Below are 23,546 nucleotides of genomic sequence, written 5' to 3' on the forward strand. Positions count from 1 at the left end.
TTCTATTTTTCTATGTGACAGAGAGGTTTGATATTATTATAAAGGTTGCTTGGGACCTGCGCCATTCTGAGCCTGCCCACAACGCTACAGTAGCGAAAAAATAGTTGTTGGCAGTCATTCACTGATATCAGTAGGTTTCTCATTGCATCGACAGTCGAGTGACCCGGCTTGAATCCGAATTGGTTTTTTGCCTCAAGGTCAGAGGCGGATTTAACGGCGAGCGCACCGGACGCGCGCCCTGGACCCTGATTTCTGAAGGGCCCACGCAAAACCCCAACAAATTAGTTGAACATATTAGTTCAACTAATAGTTGAACTAATATGTTCGACTATTAGTTCAAAACTTTGTGATTATTATTAATTATATTACACATATATTCAAATTTTATTGGAAATAAAACGTTAATAGTACATAATATTTTTTATTTATTTTAAAAAATGGTTAACATGTATTTTTATTTTCCCTGTCTCTCTCTTTTTTTTAAAGGACCCAATATTTTCTTCTGCGCCCGGGGCCTCAACCGACCTTAATCCGCTCCTGCTCAAGGTTGGCAGTGGAGTAGTAATGTTGTATCCGTCTATGAAGGAGCCGTTCATATAGCTTACTTAAAACTGTTAGGAGTGATATGATTCCGGGAGTGCTGGATTTTTGCTTGGGACTTTGAGAATTAATTTGACATTTGCCGTCTTTTCTCCACTCCATAGGTAAGCAGCCAGCCTCCAGGCAGCAATTGCACAACCTTAGGAAAAGTTGGAGTGCTAGGTCAGCATATCTCTTCCGGGGCATCTTTTGGGCCTGCTCCGGGCAGGTCCAAAAGATGGACTGTTCCCTCTGTTCCATGAGGTATTCTTCGTTTTCTTTGCACAGCTTGAGTAGTTGTTCACTGGAGGGCTTTGCTGGTTCTTTCAGTATTGCGTTTAGGAGGTTGTTGACTGATTTCTCCCAAGTTGTTGTTAGAGTGCCTTGTGACCTTTGGGTCGTCATGAGGACTTCTCCTCTTAGGATTGCGTATAGAGATGAAGAATACTCCGTGACCATCGGTCTAAACCACCACAGTGGTTTAAATTCCAAGTGCCAACCACTTTTTCAAGCGGTCCGGTCAAAGAACCAGCACAGTATTGGTCCTCAAATCAGAGGTGGAATGGACAGTTCTCTAAGACCGTATTAGAAAGAGTTTTTTTTTTTTTTTTTTTTTTTTTAAGTTAAACGATATTCACATATTTTGTTCATTAACTCCTAGCTAAAGTGCCGTGATGGGATATCGTAGCATGTATTTTATGTATCATATTTTCATATATATATGTTAAATAAAGATAAGTAGTCGTTAAATAACTTTGACTTATTGTTCAAATTAACATCCAGCATAACGATAACCTGGATTGGTTATCATTATGCTGGGCAATTTCTGGTTTATAAGAAAAATATTTTTGTATTAAGTAGAGAAAGAAAATATTTAGTTGTTTTACTTTAAAATGGATTTTAAATAAAAAGATCTACCTTAATAAAGAAATAGAGGTTTATTTGACAATAAAAATATTACTTTTATTTACTAAATTATAACTGCTTGAAAATAACTATATTTATCTGTACAATTGACCAGAACCTAAACACAATAAGAACCAATACTTTATTAGGAAGCTCCGTACGAACTTTTACATTGAGCCTCGTTTTCATTGACAACATCGCTAATGACGAATGCCTTTCGTCTGTCATCGTGGACTAAGGGTAGGATCTAATTAGTTTCCATTTTAAGAAACTTCTTTTGGCACTGGCAACCGTTACTGACAAGATCAGTGAATTACGTAGCGCCATCCATGTATTCGGGGAGATATCCCTCATTATGTAGTGGATGAATTGAAGAGCTTCTACGTCAGAATGGACGCTATCTGCGAAGATGGAGATCATTCTGTTATAAATGGAAAGGATATACTGTATTGTCAATTCGTTCAATGAGCAGTTGAGTCTTTTGGAGATTTTCCGTGGTTATATAAAAACGAAAGGTTTTCAAGCTATTCAACCTACTCTTTCAGAGAAACATGTCCATTGTAATGTAGAAAAACTCACGTTTGGATGTTTTCTCCGGCCTTGTCCCTCGTCATCAAACATTTTTCGTCTACACTTTCGTGCAGGAAGCCGGCATGGCGAGAATCTGTTTTGCAATAAGAGACGTTACAGTTGTGATATCTACAGTAAATGTACAAAAATTTTATTATAAATTGGGGTTCATTCGCCCCTTCCGAAAGCCTGCACTGGTGATAAAGGATGCACATCGGTGTAATCAGGGTTAACCTGTTTAATACTTTTATTTTGTAATGTGCAGGAAAGTCTTACAGATTATTTGAGAATTTAAAGTTAATTTATTTGAAAGATAAAACTTTAATGAAAAATCCAGTAAAATGATTAATTTAGATCTAATGGGAAAATTTGATTGTAAATTCAGTTGACTTACTTTCTGAAAACTTGATCCTGCAAAGTCAAAGAATAAATAATGTGTGAAGTTAAAGGTATTAAGGCTTTCGGTGTATTCGGAGCATCTACTTTGAATGAGTACTTTTTCCTGCTTTCTGAATAACTTGCATATTTATGAATAGATTGCTATTAAAGTTCTTTTCGAATAAATAAGTTTTCTTTTTGATAACTATGAATAAAATGCAGAGCACACACACACAAACACTTATGGGCGAGAACCTAAGAGAACCTAACCGAGTGCGGTCAGATGGCGTAGCGGATCTGCGAGAGGAGAGATGGTATTATTATTAGCAATGGCAAATGATGGAAGAAAGCAATGTTTATACAGCATTAGTCAAATAAAAAAAATTCCCAGATCAAACTGTCCATCTCTAATATTCTTCCTTTTCATTCAAACTGCCTACTTCCACAACAACGTGGGGGTTTGTTCCAACAGTCAACCACCGCTGGCTGAAGACAAACCTCCACATATCTATCGGACAACCATCCTTCCTCAATTTGAATTTATGCGCCCCCATGTGTGTGTAGTCTGCCAGAGGAAGGATGCCATCGGCCTTGAGCTTTCTCAATGCATTTTAAGACTTTAAACACATAATTTCACAGGTTCCTAGTTTCTAGGCACTGAAATTTGTAGAAAAGCCTTTCCTGGTAAAGATATCCTGGAGTTGGTAGCAATTGTTAGTTAAATAAATAGTCGATATCCTTGTTGAAACCGTGGAAGGCATAAAATACCAATTAGGGAACCAGAGGAAGTAAATGTATACTCGTCACACTGGCGATTTAACATTGCTGTTCCACCGTTCACCATCGGAAATAAAATACTTTATTTAGAGATCAGCACTTTGAAAAATTATAAACTGATATATTGTTTCGTATTTGTATACCTCTTTGTGTAGAGTGTGTTTAGTGTCAAACGGCACCAGGGGTTTCCCCCATCTCCGCGGGCTATACATTGTGGGTGTGAAACAGAACACTGTCAATGCCAGAGGTTTAAAAGTGTATGGATTTTGTACATGTGTAGTGTCGTGTACCGTTGTTCCTCTGGTCATTTAGCCGCTGGGCCCCTAATGGGACCCAACGTTGTCCACACTCTGCCTCGTGGAGGCAGACCAGGTACACCAGTATTATAGTTATTTACTATAATACTGGTGTACCTGGTCTGCCTCCACGAGGCAGAGTGTGTAGTTGCTGAAAGGGCATGTTTATGCGGAGAGAGTGAATGTTATTAATTATGTTTGTTGTATTTCAGGTCGCGACCAAGGGAGAATCGCATAGTATGAGACATGCAAGCAAACCCCCTAATGAAACGAAGAACAGTTACAGGAAACTTCTACCTTGTAAGTATACAGTTTCTAGCAATATTTGAATGTACTACCAACATATTTCCCTTGTTGCAGTATCAGCATATTACTGGATTAAGGACTTCTTAATCCAGTAACAAATTTTTGTTTACCAAATGTTGTCGACAGCTGAGTACAGGAAACGGAAAAAAATGGAGCTATTTAAAAACGGCAAAGAGCTTGTTGATTAAACTAGTGCTAGCAAATATTGTGTGGATATCATCATATTCACATGAATTTATAAACACGCCTTTAAAATCTTACAGATTTCCAAAAAAGCCACTAAATCTGCTAAAAAAAAAAAAAAAATTCAGCCTTCGTCAATGTAAAGTAGTTAAGAGTACAGTACTTTTAACGTTTGCTTTTTAGAAAGTTGAACATATTGCTTTACTTTCGATAGCATTTTTTCCACAAATTACATATTACTTGAAAACCTTACATTTAAGTCCAATTTGGAACATAAAATGAATCTAATCTAAATCTGTTTTCGTGAGAGTGATATGAATCTAATTTTTAAAAGAGGACAGAAAACTATCTTAAAAGCAACGCAAACATCCAAAGATTTTTCCATTGCCCAATGACACTACCGGAAATACTCTTATAACGAAAAGTGGGTTAAATTGTGGATATGTATATGTGACAATTAACCTCCTAATTACCGAAAGGGGTAGAGTTTTTCAAAAAGTTATATGCATGAGGTGACGCTGACAACGGACGGAAAACTACGGAAATCATTGAAGATGCAGAATTAATAGTCATCGAAGTTGTTCACATGCAAAATTCAATGAAAGTTTTTTTTTTTTTTTTTCAGTATACAGTTTGTTTCTATAATCAGTGAACTGTGTATAGATTATCACAATTGAAATATTATCACAGCTGATCTTGTGACAAGTGATTTCTTCTCTAAAATAAATTGAAGCCGTTGACCATCCTTTTTAAAAACAACTCAATCCATTTTTTCTGGATTTGTCTTTTAATACTACGCGCGTAAGTTGATAGGCACAAATTTTCATTAATTAGAAAAGAGGAGTTAACTGTGGTGTGGACACTATCATATTAAGGAAAATGACAAATCCTCCTTTTCGAGACCTTTGGTAAAATCAGACTTGCTAAGTAAAATTTGCAGTTAACTGCTGTTTCAATAAAATCATCACATCAGAGCTTTAGTCCGTGCACCAAAGAATTATTCACAATTTTAAGAAAAAATATCGCTAGCAAGTTGTACACACAGTGGCGCCTTATACCGTTGTGAGGGTCCCCTAAAGAAAAAACTAATAAAGAGCATTTTCAATTTCATTTTATTGTGAAAACAAACAAATTATATGACATAAGAACTAAATATAAAATTTTATCAAAATCGGTAAAACCATTTTTGAAAAAAAAACGTAATTTTCAAATTAATCTTCAAGTAAAGTTCATTGACCTTAGCAGGTAGAAAATTCAGTTTCCGATAAAAAAAAAAAAAAAAAAATCACTTAAATAATAATAGTAAAATTCAGCAATGAGTTTTTTAAACATGATTTTGGGATCCACTCTGATCGGGGGGCCCTAGGCCCTTTTTTTTGCCTATAGGACAAAGTAAAATGAGGATATAATTTTACAATTACATTTTAATACAATCTAATACACACATTGGCCAAAAACATACGAATCTTTATTCAGTATCTAATCAGGGCCGGCTTTGCGTCGAATAACAGCAAGTGCGAGGCTCGGTATGGATTCTGTAAGGTGTTTTAGTCTAATTACAACCATTCTTCCAGCAAAATATCGCTCAGTTCGTGCCAGCAAACATTCTCCAGATCCTTGAGTTGTCCCATCACCTCCAGATCCTTGAGTTATCCTAACAAGGAAAGCAGGGTCGTTCTCTTTTTGACGTTCCCGCCACTCTCTATGCCTACCATCAGTGAAAAACAAAGTGTATCGTGATTCGTCTGACCACATGACTTTCTTCCATTGTTCCACTGTCCAATCACAATGTTCTCGGCACCACTGCGAGTGGATTTTTCTGGTTTTCTCTGCAACAAGTGGCTTCCGAATAGGCAGAAGACGATTGCCAGAATCCAATTTTTTCAATATCCTGCGTATGATACGGGTTGAAATAAGGCAGTTTGGGCTTCGTTGAATTCAGATATTATTTGCTGCACACTGGATATGCTAATTTTCCGTACAGTCCTCCTTATAGTACCACGGCTTCGCTGTTGAAATATTGTTTTTCTACCGCATCTACACCTTCGAAATGTGGATAAACCGCTTGCTTTCCAGCCATTAATTTTGAGATGGATGTTTTTGAGAAACCAATTATGTCTTTCGTTTCTTGAATCGTGATGCCTGCCAAACGTGCACCCACGATAAGACCTTTTTCAAAGTCTGACAGATAAGGCTTTATATTTGTATTTATTTTCATTTCTGCTGTCTGTGACTGACTGTCTCAATACAAAGCTTCGTATTTTTTTGGCCAGTATGTGTACAATTCTGAAGTTACTCTTTAATTTTTAGTTAAAATTTTAGTGGTAAAATAATGCGTCAGTAAGTTTGGCTCTATTTTTGTAGTTATGTTTATACAGTAACTTATTTTCAAAAGCGGTAAAATTCGAAGTGCTTTCGTTTCCCTTTGGTTTTTATCCACCGTCTGGGTGATTGTCCCTTTACACTCAACCATCTGGTCAAACACTTTTCAGTCACTCTCCACGTTGAATATATCACCTGATTTATCTCATTTCTTAGGAAATGAAGCAGATATGGAAGGAATTTCATTATATCTAAAACATATTGGCTTGTACAGAAGCATATAATTTAAAATCTTTAATGATATGCTTCTTGTGAATAAACTATGAACAAACACAAGCTGGCCTCAGTAATAATTTAGATTCCAAAACGCAACAAAGACAAGACCACTATGCGGTTAAATTTTGCATTGAAGAATCAGTTTAGGAAGCATTGGATTGATTGCAGCTTTTCACTCAGATGCTATTAGCATTTCAAGTTATTGTTTTAGTGTAATTTTCGTTTTATATAAAATCTCACAAAATTTCATTATGTATTCATTGTATTTTATTGCATATTATATTTTATTTATTGTGCGCGTTGTGTATATCCTTATATATTATCATTTAATCTTTCCTCATATGTGACCGAGTGAACTCCTCCAGCCATTAATTTTGCTTAAACTCATTTATTTAAATTCTAAAATGAGCATTTTCTTCATTATAATTTTTGTACAACGTATATTTGGCGTATCGACTTGATTAAACTTTCCTAAGCAGATAAAGAGAGATTTATGAAGTCTTATTTAGTTTATAATATGATGATATTTAATTACAATATTAAATTGGAATTGACAATTACAGTTGCGAAATTTTAACAAACACAGAATTTAATACGTTAAAATATGAACAAAGTTTCAAATATCTAAGTGTCAAGACTTGGAACATAAATTAGCAATTACGCGTGTTCTTTTATTATTTCCGCTGGTATATATACACGATTTCGCACGAGAAACATTGTGTTATATTTTTTCTGTTGTGTTTAAATTTCAAAATAGCTTGAAAGGTGGCTTGCCGAGGAGGCAGGATCTCAGGGGGGCATGAATTCGAATTGAGGAAAGACAGTTGCAGAAGAGATGTGTGGAAATTTGCCTTTAGCCAGCGGGGTGGTTGATTGCTGGAACAACCTTCCATCTGTCATGGTGCAAGTTGATAGCATAAATAAATTCAAGGAAGAACTGAACAAATATTTGGAGCGAACAGATGGATGAAATGGGAAGTTTTTTTTTTTAGCTGATATTGTGGAAGAACTTGCATCATATGCCACTACTAATGCTAACGCAAAGCATTGTACTTTCGTTACCGCATCCAAAATATTTTTTCTAGTGAACGCACTGTAGTTTAAATACAACCAGTAAGTCGATATGACCAGTTTAAAAAACAAAAATTAAAATTTTTAAATGTGTATTCTGTTAATTTGTTGAAATATAAATTCACTGTTGGCTGTTAAATTTCAGATTACTCCTTACTAAGCTTCTTACTAATTTATGCAAACGAGATATTTCTATCTAATGCTCATGCACTTAGAACTGACAACCTCTTTTTTTTTTTTTTTTTCTCAAGATGACTACAACCGAGTGGTGCTTGAAGCACTTCCTGGAAGTCCAGATTCAGACTATATAAATGCCTCCTACATTGATGTAAGTTAGTATAATTTACTTTTTAGTTTTATTTATTTCGTATGATGTGATCAATACACGAAGGAACCAGTTTTTTCTTGCTTCCTTCGTGTATCGTGGCCGGGATATCCAACCAACAGGGTTGGTTCGGCACCATCGTGATATCCAGCCCGAGGCGGGAATCGAACCCGCGACCTTTGGGTTGCCAGGCAGGCACTTTACCTACCCGGCTATCCCGGTCGGCACTTTTTAGTTTATAAGTTATAATTCAAGTAAGCTGTGCCAATCCATTAAAAGTTATCTGTTAATACTTTACTTTACCCCGCCTTGCCGACCTAACGCAGTGAACCCACACGCGATGCAGTCATGTGGTTAAATTTTTACTAGAGCAGACCGAAAAGGTGTCAAGATGCCGATAATTTTAAAATTAAGCTGAAAGCAACCCCACCCCCAACCTTTTTTTAACAGTGTTCGAAATGGGGGGGGGGGGAAACACCTTTGCTTTTAAAGAACATGAACAGCCACCAATTCTAAACTACTTTCCATGCTTCTACCCTCTTACAGGTCATTTCGCCAGTATGTAATTTATTCTTAAATATTCCTTTAGAGGAATGGTGCATAGGAATATCAAGAAATGGAAATTAGTCACATAATGAGCTGCGTAGAGTGTAATCTGCTCTTAATTTCTTATAGAATTACACATTATTTTCAGACATTTCATGGTACTTCCCGTACTATTCCTTCAGTGATTACAAAGACAGCAGAACTCGTAAACTGTGGTCACTTCATTTGCACACATTACAGATTTCTCATTTAGTATGTGAGTGACCAACCCACAAATTCCAGTCAATATCTGGGAAATTAAAATCCCCATTATAAGACTCTCTGATTTACTGGCCCACTCTATTTCCCTGTACAGTTTCTTATTATACTCATCAGAGTCATTAGGCCTATAGCACACTCCTACTCTCAATTTTGATCTCCCAATGCTTAGGTCACACCAACTGACTCGACACTGCACTGTCCAACGATGTCGACTGGCTCCACTTCCTTTGATTTTATGTGTTTCTTAACTAATAGCATAACTCCTCTTCCCTTCCCTTCCCTTCCTATCCTGTCTATCCTTTCTGTAGACGTTGTACTCCCCAAATTCCAGTTCTGCATTCCTTATATCTGTGTGACAGCATGTCTCTGATATCCCAACAATATCTGCCTTTGATGTTTTGAGCAATACCTCAAATTCATCAAATTTATTTACTAAACTCCTAGCATTGGTGTACACGCAAGTATACATGCACCTGTTCCTATTCTTAGCTACCCTAACACAACCCATATGTTTACTTGTACCGCAATGACTCCCAGCAAACTCTGAAATATCCTGAATCTTGTTTTCTAGGCTTCTGCTCATTCCAATAGAAGCGGTGCAAGAATCATTTTCACCTCTGCCAGTGGCTACTGTTAATCTATTAGTCGTCCTTGTATCCCCCCAAGCTAGCAGTTTTCCGACCCACCTAACACTGCCTCGATAGCATCAGCAAATATTCTTGCACCCTTTCTATTTAAGTGTATCCCATCCCTGTAGAAGCAGTCTCTCCTGTTAACAAGTACAGACCAGGCTGAAAAAAATTCAACCCCTTGAGCCTTGCACAACCTTTCCAGGGCCGAATTGATCGACAAGGCTCTCGTCATAAGTTCCCTCCTATCGTGTCTAGGCAGAATTGCAGACACTTTCAAATTCAACCCTAATTCTCGGCTTTTTTTCAACAGTGACCTGTACTTGTTAAGTAATTCTGCCGGTCTCCTACTCTTAACATTATTAGTGCCAACGTGTACAACTATATCACCTTTTGTGTCCTTAAAAGATGATATCCGCTCTACAACGTCGTCAACCTTTTCCCCTGGCAGACATACCCTGGTCCTGTTCCACCTCTCCTTTTTTACAAAGCATGTTCCCCGTTTCCCTGACAATAGTCACCAACAACTACTAGTTCCTGTGGGACCAGCGCATTCTGCCTTGGGGGTTGCCGCTGTGTTGCGTGATGACCAAGTGCAAGCTGTGGCGTTGATGTGGGCAGCTGACAGCTTGATGGGCCCCTCAATTTAGATCCTCCGAGGGCATCCACCCTGTCCTTCAAGCTCTCATATAGGCTCATAACAGCGCTGAGTTGTCGCCTGATTTCCTCACATTCCTTACATCGCGCACACACAAAGACAGGCCGCCTCCGTAGCCAGGTGGGCAGGAGCAGCACTGCGTAGCACATGCTTCTTGATTAGACCGGGGTTCAAGCCCGTGACCACCAAATACGGAGGATGCGGAAAGGTCAGGGAATGAACACCACATATCCCCGGAGCAATATGGCCTTAGTTGCTAATGCTCCAAGCAACAGCACACACAAAGACATCCTCCATGGCAATATCATGTCCCGTACCCGACTGTCCACAAACATCAACCAAGCAGTGCATTTTAAAAGGCTGTGATTCACAGGGAAACTGCTCCCCTCAGTACTCCCCTGAGCCACAGCACTCTGATTAGGTTGAGCCTTTTGCTTTGCTGCTCTGGTCTGAGTCATGATTTCGATTTAATTTTGGGGTTTTCATTAAAAAAAAAAATTTCAATAAAATTTCAGTACAAAATTATAACTCTAAACTTGTATCCCAACACAGTTATAATGCTATATATATTTTTCAGTATAGAGTATTATCTACGAGTTCCCTTTATATAACTTCCGTATCAAGTTATGCATTAATTATGTTACGTTTGTAATCTAAGTCGTTATTTGTATTTAGTTAAAAAGTACAATTTAATTGACAATGAAGTTTAACAAGATTAATAGATTTTATTGATTAATTTACAATATTATATACTATACTAAGCTAACGCTATCTAGTTCGGGATATAACGTATCGTATAACAATGGCGGCAAGTTACAAACTGTAAATCTACGGACACTTAAATATTAATTAACTTCCAAATCTCGCTGTCTCAATTCAGAATAAACTAAGGATCCTGACTAGATCTATAAGCTACTTATAGAAAATAATTTAATATAACAATTGGTCAATAAAGCGGCTAAATATGGCTAAAAACTTCTCATTCAGCGGAGCTGCAACTCGTACCACGTGGATTTGATACCCACCGATACTAAGCAATACCTACAAAATCTCTAAGTTAAACTTTAAACTAAGTATCGTGACTAGGAATATAAAGCTACTCTAGAAAATAAGTTAATATGCAAATTTAAGCTAATAAAACAGAAAAAACTTTTCTATGTCAGGAGCAGTAAAAACTTCGCCTGCACTCGTTCTCGATGTTTTGGTTAATATATATCAGATTTAGTTAATAGATATCAGAGCTGCAATGACTCGATATATTCTGCGTTATATAACAATCAGATAAGAAAAGGAGGAATTACATCTATGATGTCTTGTAGAACACTTCTGACTCTCCGTTGTTGAATCAACTATATAAATAGTTTACGTGAATTCCGCACCCTCGTAGACAAAATCAGTGATCCAATGCACCCCGGAATCGGAAGCCCGCGGATCCCAACCCAGACCCCAAAATACATCGAACCACCAACCCTAATCATTGAGCGAGAAACAAATTAAATGCTATGAAACCAATTTACAAGATGAATCCATTCTTTCAAGACTTTAAAAACAAATATTAAAACATTAAGAATCCTCTGAGACATTAAGAAACTAACAAAATTCTTTTAGTTTCTTACAGTCTCAGAAGATTTGTAATGTTTTAATATTTGTTTTTAAAGTGTTAAAAGAATGGATTCATCATGTAAATTGGTTTCATAGCATTTAATTTGTTTTTAAAGTACGGACTTATTGTCTTCTCTCACTCAAAGATTTATGGTTGATGATTCGATGTATTTTGGGGTACGCGGGCCGCTGATTCCGGGGTGCATTCGATCATTGATTTTATCTGCAAGTGTGAGGAATACGTGTAAACTATTTGTATAGCTGATTCAACAACGGAGAGTATCAGCACAGAAGTGTTCTACAAGACTGATATCTCTTTTAGGAATTACCCTGACTTTTGATATGTTTATTCTCTTGGCATATGCATATTACATAGTACATTTTTTTTATGTTAAACCCCAAAAACGAGAGGTATGAAAACCTATAGTACTTAGTACCGTGCGTGGGTTGGAGGTTGAGAAGACAAAAGAAGATATTTGTTGACATTGGACTTGAACTTCTGTAATTTTCAGGAAATACGTACGATGGAAGCTTGTTTAGAAGACCTTTACGCCAAACACGATCGAAGGCCTTTGAGATGTCAAGAGCAACTGCTTGTGTTTCACCGAACTTTTCCATTGAATTAGTCCATAAATGTGTAGCCATAAGCCAGAATATCACCAGTGGATCGACACTGACGGAATCCACACTGGCGATCGTTGATCAGATGGAAAGTTTCTAGGTAGTTTAAGAGTTGGCAGTTAATTGTTTTCTCCATTACTTTAGAAAGAGTAGAAGTAATTGTAGAAGTATCGTCCAACTGCAATTACTTTAGAAGTAATTGCAGTTGGACGATAATTGGATGGGATGGATTTGTTACCCTTTTTAGGAACTGGCTGGATTTGAGCAAATTTCCAAGCAGAAGGAAAAACACCTTTGGAATAAGAAAGTGAAAAAAGGCGGCAAAGAATAGGAGTAAGTTCAGGAGCACAGGTTTTGAGAACAAGTGGAGAAATACCATAGGTAGCATCAAGATTCGCGGAAATCCTTCTGACATCCTTCTGATGGAAGACCACAGGAGGCATTGAATGGAGCATGGTGGGAGGTGTTTTACCAAGATCATTAATATATGAGTTGGAAGAAATATGGGATTGCTAGCAGGTCAGCTTTATCCTTGGCTGAAGTGACAACAGAACCATCTGGGTTAACAGATGTGGGAGCAGAGATGGGCAAAAGTTGCGGCCAATAGGCTTTGGCAAGAGACCAGAATGCTCGGCTACCATTATGGCAAGAAGAAAGTTTTCTACTCTTAGCCTCTTTAAACTCTAGTTTGGATTGATTAATAACTGCTTTACAATTGTTGCGAGCTTTGGTGTAGGCAGAAAATGAAACTGAAGAATTAGAAACAAGCCAATTACGATATGCAGCGTTCTTCTCTTGAACAGCCAATAAAGGTTTAGATAAAGGACGAGATTTTAAAGTGGAATGTGGGATAAAGGATTCCATTCCTACAAGAATAATTTCGCTGACACGATCTGAGCAAACGTTGACATCAGAAGTTTTGAAACAGTAATGCGACCAAGGAAAAGAAGAAAAATCTCACAGGTCATCTCATTTTGCATTTTTGTAATGCCAAACAATACGAGGTTGGGAATAGCCGTGAGATAAAGACTCCATTGGAGAACAGGTTCCATTGCATCAAAAAAAAAAAAAAAAAACTGTTTTCTCTTCCGCTCTTGGCGTTTCTCTGTACAAATTCATATTTGGCATGGAATATTGTTCCATGCCAAATATGAATTGGCATGGAACAATGCCAATTCATATTGGCATTGTTCCACAACTCTCTCTTCCCCCCCCCCCCTCACAAACCTATTTGACCATGTGCCGCAACTAGTCAAGCATCCTTTTACTGTCCAACTTCAAACTCAGAACCAACTTTTCTTCTTCCGTTTTCTGGAAAAACCTCCCATCATACATATTTCCTGAAAATTACAATCTACAGAAATCCAAGTGTAATGTCAACAAATATCTTCTTTCATCTTTTCAACCCACGCACGGTACTGTATACTGTAGGTTCTAATACCTTTCGTGTTTGGAGTTTTCATAAAGAAAAAAAAAAGCAAGAAAATTGCGCACGATCTTCCTTTTCGTAAAACATTTTGTTCATCTATTCTGTTACTATATAAATTACACAATTTATTTATTTTTAATATTCTTCCATACATTTTATAACCAGAATTGAGAGGGCAGTTTAGAAGACCCTCTGAAAATTCCTTTTCTGTACATACTTCCATGGACCCTCTTCCTTTTTCTGAATTGGCTCCTGTAATCTCCTTCCCCAGTGCGAACACATCCCAGTCACTCCAACTCAAAACTTATAGAACCAACTTCTCTTCCTCATTTTATCATTTCTACTTCTGTTTTCTGGAACAATCTTCCTTCACACGTTTTTCCTGAAAATTCTTGCCGCTTATTTTCTATTATATCTGCTGTTTGATCATCCCATTTTTTTCTGACCTCCTCCCTCAAACACCCAGATTTATTCCTCTCAAACAACCAATTAATACTTATCTAAAAGATTTACTTTATAAGTTATTTCCGGTTATGTTGATCCTGGGAAAGTTGGATTTCCACCACTCTGGTGGAAATCCCACTTTTGCAACAAGTAGGTAGTGATATTTTTTCTAATAAAACGTCGAATATACTAATGAAGTTCAATGCGTGTATTAAATAATGTATCAGTCACTGTATTCATTGCACCTATTACCACTCTAATATTAACCATACCATAAAAAAGAAGCGAAACAATTTGATTTTTTTTGCTCGCATCCTCCCCATATGAACTACTTCCCAGATACGTATGGTATTCTTAAATTCAGAGGTTATGTGATCTTTATACAAGTGTTTTGTGTGTGCGCGCGTTTATGGGTCGATTTGCATGCTATGGCTGAAACATACCAAATAAATTGCAAAGGAACGGTACTCCCTTCCCCTGAGATGGGCCAATTACCCCGGTTCGAATCCCTTCTGAGATTCGGATCAGCACTTCGGCAACAGAGTGACAGATGGCGAACTCGCTGGCCTGTGACCAGGGAGGAGGATATGCTCTATATCCTCTAGGCGCCTCCGTAGCCAGGTGGGCAGGAGCAGCAGTGCGTAGCACACGCTTCTTGATTAGACCGGGGTTCGAGCCCGTGACCACCAAATACGGAGGATGCGGAAAGGTCAGAGAATGACTACCGCATATCCCCGGAGCAATATGGCCTTAGTTGCTAATGCTCCAAACAACAACTGTATCCTCTAAGTAGATAAATATTTAAATGGAATCCTTTCTTCTATTAAACTTCATCCTAACTTTGCTGCAGTTATCTCTTTCCAATCCCTTTTTTCTAATATGTTTTGCTGAGTCTGATGACAATTCGTTTTTTTATCCCTTTCAGAGTCTCCTGAAGCCCAATGCCTATATTGCTGCACAAGGTAAATACTTTAGTTTCTCATGAAATATTACTGGGTCTTAAGTTTGATAAAGTTTTTCAGCCCATATGCAATTATAATGTAATTATTTTTGTACAATGCTTATAGTCATGATTCGCATGATCACTGCAATGATGCATATGGGCATTGTTTTATCCGTGGGTTTATTAAATTAGTCTACTCAATAATAACACCTATTTTTTCCAGTATTTAACTTTTCCACGTAGATACAAATATAAAATAAATATACATTGCAGTGGGATGATTATTTACGACTTCTTTTAAACATTTGCAATAGCTTGTAGTAACCTCGTAAAAATCTGTTAACAGAAATTTAAAAATAATTTTGTTATATTAAGAAATACTTTTATTCCGCAATTTAATAACATATTTTGAGCAAATATCACCGTTTTTTGGATTTTCCGGACATCTCCCATTATGGTATTTTGAACACGCTTAAAAAATGCATTTCTCTGTAATAATAGAAATGAACAAATTTTGGAAATGTGGCTTCATTGAGTTTCTTGTATTCAACGCTCACTTTCACCAAACTTGCCAACTCATCCGAATGAATAAAACTTTTTTTTTTTATGACAACCCCAAACACGAAAGGTATCAAAACCTATAGTACTTAGTACCGTGCATGGGTTGAAGGAGAAGTATGGGGGGAGGGTGCCGGAAACTTTGCTCTAGAGACTAAACATGGGTTTCACCACTTCAAGCCTCCAATAAGCAAAGTGGTGATATTTCACCGGTTGATGTCATAATTATGGCTAAGGGTTTGCTTACTTCCCTTGCTGCCTCCTTTAATATAACTGGATAGATCCCATCCATCCCAGGTGCCTTTCTTGTGTTCAGTTTCTCCTCCACTTTGCTCTCAGTTATTACAAAATCATTTAACTCCCTGTTAGAGTTTGATAAACATTTGGTCTTCTCCTTCAATAAATCCTCATGTGTGAATGTAGACGCAAAATACTCATTCAGTTTTGCAGAGGCATTCATAAAAAAGAGGTATGAAACTATATGTATGCATATTTTATGATGCATACATAGTTATCGAGATTGACTTGACAGTAGTTGGAGGCCTGTTCTAGTTTTTTTTTGTTATTATTTGCTATTAAATTGTAATTCTGCCCTTTAACTTTTCAGAAAAGCGAAGAATAGCAATGAAAAGGTTTATCCAACCCCTTTTAAATGTCTGATGAAGAAAATAAGTCTATCATAAAATCTCAAATTACAGGTGTGGACAGAACGCTAAGCAACAGTTATGGATTATGAAGAGGTTATGTTTTGAAGAAATATAATCTGTTCCGAATAAATACGAGACAAGTGCATTAATTTATACGCACTCATCTTATATTTATTGGCGACTGACCAGACTAATTCTTTACTCTACCAGTGGGCACCATTCATAGTTGCTCATTTTTTTTAAAATCAGTTTTCTTTTTTCGTACATTATTCTTTATATCTTTTGAATAATGGCCGTAGAAAGAACCGTAGCTTGTTAACATGCCAGATGACAATTATCTTCTTTAATGGTAAATTAATATTTCCTTTTGGCTTTAACATGCAGTAATTAGCTTTAAAAATTCCTTAAAGATGGTTCACCGGTATCGAATATTACCTTCTACTCTGCTTGTTCTTTTAACTAACGATGGAGACGGCTCGTTGACAAGAACGTCGCGTGCTTTAAGTAAAATAAGAAAAGTCTTCTCTCAAAATTTTAAAGACTTCGAGTAACAGCACACTTTCATATACATCTGCAAATACAATATTTCATTAAATAAGTCTTCTCAGCCTGTTTCTAATATGCCTTCCAAACTTCATTTCGATTAGAAACCTATTTTTGTATTATCTTTTCCTTCAATACTTTTCTTAGAAAATAATTCGCACTACTGTACTTACCTTCCTTTTAGCACTCTCTATACGCCCCTTTTCTTAGTATTGTTCTATGTCAGTTCATTTTTGAGACAACAGCAATAAGGCCCACAGTGCAACCTGACTGCTCTGTTAATCTCAAATTACTAAAAGATCAAAGGCATCTGAGGGTTGTTCTCCTCCAAATATGTATATTGGCAGAACTGATAGATAGATTGATTGATTGATTGTTGTAGGGTTTGAGGCTCATCAGCGACTTAGACCATGCTGCACCGTGATTGTAAATTACGCGTTTTCTGTGGTCGGAAAACTCGAATTTCCTGGAGAAAAACTACACTATCCTCGTCTGGGATCAACTAAGCCACGTTTTTTGAAAAAGATCCATAAAAATTCCTCACGCCAACGATGGGATTCGAACTCTTGTCTTTTCCACTGTGCTACTGCGAGAGCTGGACAGCACTGCATCCATCTAATGAGCAATTTTAGCTGACACAGAAAAAAAATAACAAAATATTTATTATACAGGAAAGCCATTTACTTTAACATATAGCACAAGTTACTATAACTGATAAATGATCGACTTAAATTTCTAATAATTATTCGTTTTTTTCCTTCATCATGGCGCACTAACCTTGCTGTTTTTGCACCACAAAAAATCAAAATCAAATCAAATCTTTCCTTCATTTAAGATTCTCTTAATGAGCGCTCAGTTCAACATCAGTTAACCACGGTGTCACTGTTCTGTCTTCTCGGAATTCTCCAAAGTCTAAGAATACTGAATTATTAACCAATTGGTTAATAATTCAGTATTCTAATTACCTCTTAAAGATGCTGCTGAATTCATTTTTTTTATTTTATTAATTTAAAATATGAAGTAAAATATAAAAATAAATTAATATAGTATTAACATATCATGCTGTTTGCAACAGTTATAATCAGGGGCCAAATTTGAATTGTCAAGGTAACACAAAGGCAGAGGCGAAACTATAAATTGTGGCTGGCCCCCACATCATCCTACATGGCAGTGTGGTAGTTTCACCACTGCCCAAAGCTAATATAAGAACATATAATGAAAAATAATGGAATGTAGTTTATTATTGTCAGACTGGAATGTTATTTAATATTTTCTTCGAAAAAAACGTCTCCGACCCCAAGCACAAGTCAACCAAATCAATCTTGATTACGATGCGTTTTATTTATAAGTTTGATAACCTGATATGGAGTTCTGCACTGAATTTGCGCATTCTTTCTTTCACGAAAGCGAAAATTTTATAAAGTCCGATCGAGGAGTTTGCAAATATACAATGCTTATGGTTTGCGAGCATTTGTTTATATCTTGACAGAACTTCGTAAACACGCTGACGAAGTTCTGCGAAAGTTATCGCCTGGTTATTCCTAACAGGAAAATCATTCGGATAAATCGTATAAAACTCATTACTGTATATTTAAGGGTGTTTCAGCTTCTCTATTAAAGCTTGAAATACAGCAAATGATTAGGATTATTTTCCACGTCTGACAAGAAGTAGTAGTAATTGAGGCATGTGATGCAAGAAAGCACAAACGTTATGAGCTTATTAGCATCAGCCAAAATGGGGGGGGGGGAAATGTCACATATCCATTCCCTCTAAAAGTTTGTCCAGTTCCTCCTTGAATTTATTTAAGCTATCAATTTCCAAAACTACAGATGGAAGTTCGTTCCAGCAATGAACCACCCGCTGCTAAAGGAAAATTTCCGCACTCGACAACTGTCTTTCCTCAATTTGAATATATGTCCCCCTCAGGTTCGTAATCTCAGCAAGCGGAAGAATCCTATCAGAATCCAGCGTGCTCAACCCATTCAATGCCTTATACACCTCAATCAGATCACCTCGCAGGTGCCTAGCCTCCAGCAGCTGCAATTTGAAGCTTTCTTGGTAAGAGAACCCCCTTCATTCTCCTAGCCAATCTTGTTGCCCTTCTCTGTACACGCTGAAGCAACTGAATATCCTTCCTAAAATGAGGCATCCAGACCTGTACGCAATACTCAAGGCGTGGCCTGACCATTTCTTTATACAAAAGAATAATCACCTCCTTTTCCCTACTAGCAAAATTTCTGTATATCATTGACAATACCCTATGACCTGCTCTGGCTGCCTGTCTGCATTGCTCAGAAAACTTCATATATAAATGCACAATTACTCCCAGATCTTTTTCATTTTCTACCACGCTAAATGTAGTACCACACATTTGGTACATTTCTCTGGGATTACTTCTACCCATATGCTTTGTATTTTAGTACTTTGCATTTGTCAATGTTAAACTTCAGTTGCCACTTCTCAGCCCATATGCCCAAATTTTCTAGATCCTGTTGCAGTATCACGCTACAATTACTGTCATTAACAAGCCTGCCAACCTTTGTATCATCTGCAAACTTCGACATTAAGCCTGATCAATATTATTGATAAATCGATAGCATGAATAAATAAACAAAACAATAGTGGGCCCAACACTGAACCCTGGCGGACTCCACTAATAACATTAGTCCACAAAGAGGCGTCCATTGATTACCACCCTCTGTCTTCTCCCACTCAACCACCCTTTTATTTATTGCAGCAACTTACACTTAATACCATACTGCTCCAATTTGTACAGTAATCTTCCATGTGCAACAGTATCAAAGGCTTTCCTAAAATCCAAGTATATGATATCAAAATTATTTTTTGCATCCAGTTCCTTTGTAACCACATCATATTATCCAATCAAATTGGTCAGACAAGACTTTCCCTTAGCAAACCCATGCTCTGTCTGAACCAGTGACTCCATCATTTTCCCCGGAACAGAAGTTAAACTAACTGGTCTGTAATTACTCTTGTTACCCTTAGATACTCCCCTTTGTGAATTAGGAATACATTTGCAATCTCCAGTCCGTGGGGACTTCACCTGAATCCAAGGATACTCTCATAATTACAGCTAAGGGTTTGCTTAGCTATAATTATGCATCGCCAAAAGGGTGAAATAAATGTCACATATCCATTCCCTCTAAAAGTTTGTCCAGTTCCTCCTTGAATTTATTTAAGCTATCGACTTCCAAAACGACAGATGGAAGTTCGTTCCAGCAATGAACCTCCTTTAATATAACTGGATAGATCCCATCCGCCCTAGGTGCATTTCTAACGTTTAACTTCAATTTCTCCTCTACTTTTTTTTGCTCTCAGTTATTAAAAAAATCATTAAGCACCCTGTTAGAGTTTCATAAACTTCTAGCATTTTCCTCCCTTAATAACTCCTCATGTGTGAATGTAGATGCAGAATACTCATTCAGATTTTCAGCTATCTGAGCAGGATCATGATCAGGGGAACCATCGATATCAAGTGGACCAATCTGATTCAACCCCTCCCTTCTAGCGTTTATATAAGTAAAGAAATCCTTGCTGTTTTTCTTAGCATCCTTTGCCAAAGATTTCTCGTACTCTTCCTTCGCCTGCCTAACCTCCTTTGTGACTTGACAACAGACTACCTTATATCTGCCATAGGCTTCTGTGTCACCTGATAATTTACGTATACGCATTCCATGCATTTTTCTTCTCTGCCAGGTGGCTCATTAGTTCATCTGACATCCATTTAGGCCTAAACCTTGAACAATATTTCTTAATCGGTACAAAGAGCCTAGTAGCATTCCGCGATTTTGACTTAAATGCTTCCCACTTAGAATTCACCGTTGGTAACATCATCAGTTTGTCTCATTGTACAGAATTTAAAAACTGTCTGAAATTACCGTTTACGGAAGGAAAACCCTTCCCTTTACCCCTGATGGTAATTATATCTTTAAGTAAATCCCACATCAGTACACTGTGATCACTGCCACCTAGTGGTTCCTTTATCTGCAAATTATTTATAGACGAATAATCACTACTGATAACCAGATCAAGAATGTTATCCTCTCTGGTTGCCTCTTGAACATGTTGCTGCAGAAAACAATAATCCAATATATCCGCAAAAGTCTTTCTAGTGTGCGAGTGACCAATCCAGAAGTTCCAATCAAAATCTGGGAAGTTAAAATCCCCCATTATAACACAATCTAATTCACTGCCCCATTTTAATTCTCTGTACAATTGTTCGTTATACCTATTAGTCCTATAACACACTCCTACTATCATTTTTGCTTTTCCAGTGTCATTATGTCACAACAAATTGATTGTTTATTTATGTCAACTGGATGCACTTCCTTAGATTTTGTTTTTTTTTAATTAACAGCATAACCCCCTTTTCTCTTTTCCTATCCTTTCTGTACATGTTGTACTCCCCAAATCCAAATTCTGCACTGCTTATATCTGTGTGACACCATGTCTCTGATATTCCAACAATATCCGCCTTTGATGTTTTGACTAGCAATTCAAATTCATCAAATTTATTTAATATACTTCTAGCATTGGTGTACATGTAAGCATACATGCATGTACACCAATCGCCTCATCGTTCTGGATAGAAGTGATCCAGAACGATGGGGCGGCGACGATCCATCGTGTTTCTTAATCTAAAATCGCGTAAGATAAGTCTATCATTTCATTAGTTTTGACACACCACGTACCGTCCCCTTAAAAACTTAGAACGTCTGCTGCCAGCTTTTTCCACCGCGGTTTCGACCCGGGATTGAGTCAATCTGTATTGGAAGGGGCAGAAACATTTTTTGGGCTTTCTTCTCACTATGAGTGAATTAATCAGCCCTCCTGTGAAGGAGGTTGCTCGACAGAATATCTGGTTCTTCTTCTCTAAAATTGGAAGAAAAACTTGGCATATATGCGTTCAAAAAGTAGCTAATATTTAATTCCTAATATCCTCGAAATCTGACGAGAAATGAGACAAATAGTAATGTCGACCAAGTGTCACAGACCCAGTCAACACCAGTTCAGGAGACCAGTCTTACAATTTTAGGGTGGCGATATTTTACATTGTTATTATACACTTTACAAGGTGAAGCCCTTAATTAACTGAAACTCTCTGAAGTGATTAATGCTGCATGCCTTTGGCTCTTGTAGATGTGATTTTTATTTGATACCTAAAATGATATGTATTTATTAGAAATCAAGTTTATTTACAGCAAATATTTCATTTCAGGACCCAATGAGTTTACCATTCCTGAATTCTGGAGGATGGTGTGGGAACAGAATTCTTATGTTATTGTGATGCTGACTAAAGTTTTTGACTTTATCAGGGTAGACTACTTTTCTTTAATTACATTGTTAACTGTGATTCTTAAATTATGTCAACAGTTGTAAACTTTTCTAATTTTATATCCAAAATTGAAGACACGCATGTGAAAATCTTAAAAAGATGCTGCAGGAAAATCTTTTACCGAGTTTTATACAATTATATGGCCATTGTCTTAAATAAATGTAGAAAAGTCTGATATTTTAATGATATCATTTAGGAAAAGAGAAATTATATCTCCAAAAATACAAATAGTGTGCTTTTCTGTAGACTCTTGAAGCATTACTGAATACTGTCGATAGGTCAACTTGGGTTAATGAAAAGCAACGGTAGCTTTTGTAGAATATTCCTTGGAGATTTTGGTCGAAGGAATGAAGAGCCCTATTCATCTCTCGGGTGAATCCCTAATGAATTTAAAGCCCATTAATCAAATCACTTCTGTAGCAACTATTGCTGAAATGATTCAGCTACGCCAGCAACGCATTACTCGATTGAAAGCGAATTTCTCTTTTATAGCATCCATTTTCTGTGCATGTCATTTGCTTCTCCTTTCAGTGAGAATCTTAAAACATCGAGGATTCCTCGTTCGATCACGTAGAGGCGGTATATTGTACATATCCAAAGAATGTTTTGCCTAAACCTGAACCGAGTATTTGAAACCCATCTCTTCCGCTGTCATTATGGGATAGTTCTGTGTTCATCTTTCATTTGAATTGGCACATTTCTGCAGATACTTAGCCAAAAAACGAAAAGGAGCGTAGCACACGCGTTTGAGTTAAATCAACTCCTAATGGCCACAAAATACAGTTAATGATAATATTCTTATTTGCAAACTTCTCTGATCTGTTTGATCATGCTAGGTTATAAATAGAATATTTCTTTTTCCGCTGCTTAAATGGATGTAAACTTTATTAGCCGGCAAGGACCAGAATTGATCTTAATTGGAACTGAGCAGACTCTACAGCGAACAGTCATCTAAATAATTATATAATATTTAATTATTAACTAAAAGTAATACATTTATCTCCAGAATAATAAGTTATTGAGTAGTGATGACTGAAAACGATTTTCTCCAAAACGGAGTGACTGTGTTGGGTAAACAGCGCTGATCGGATTTTTAACAGTTGCACGAAGTAAATACTCTTGCATCATATAAATTAATTAAATTAATTTAGCGAATACTAATTAAGATGCACGTATTCCAGTTTCCAACAGATGAAGTAACTTCCAGACTGTCTACATTTTCAGCCTTGTGACACAATTCGAAGCGGATTTAGAAACTTAGCCTGCTAAGGAATTTGGTTCATGAACTTGAATGTATTAATGTTGGAAAGCTCCCTTAT

At 37.0% G+C, this 23,546-nt stretch overlaps 1 protein-coding gene across 1 annotated transcript in view; it reads left to right on the plus strand.

Moving 5' to 3' along the window:
- Ptp36E (protein tyrosine phosphatase 36E) overlaps positions 1-23,546 on the plus strand; it is a 235,318-nt gene that overhangs the window by 108,472 nt on the left and 103,300 nt on the right. The window contains exons 3-6 of the mRNA XM_090381417.1: positions 3,719-3,806; positions 7,916-7,992; positions 15,105-15,141; positions 22,111-22,208. Coding sequence (XP_090237543.1) covers positions 3,719-3,806; positions 7,916-7,992; positions 15,105-15,141; positions 22,111-22,208 — 300 coding nt within the window. The remainder of the gene's footprint in view (positions 1-3,718; positions 3,807-7,915; positions 7,993-15,104; positions 15,142-22,110; positions 22,209-23,546) is intronic.

Source organism: Mastigoproctus giganteus, chromosome 9 (genome assembly GCF_048544385.1).
Source record: "Mastigoproctus giganteus isolate SK-2022 chromosome 9, ASM4854438v1, whole genome shotgun sequence".
Lineage (NCBI taxonomy): Eukaryota > Metazoa > Arthropoda > Arachnida > Uropygi > Thelyphonidae > Mastigoproctus > Mastigoproctus giganteus.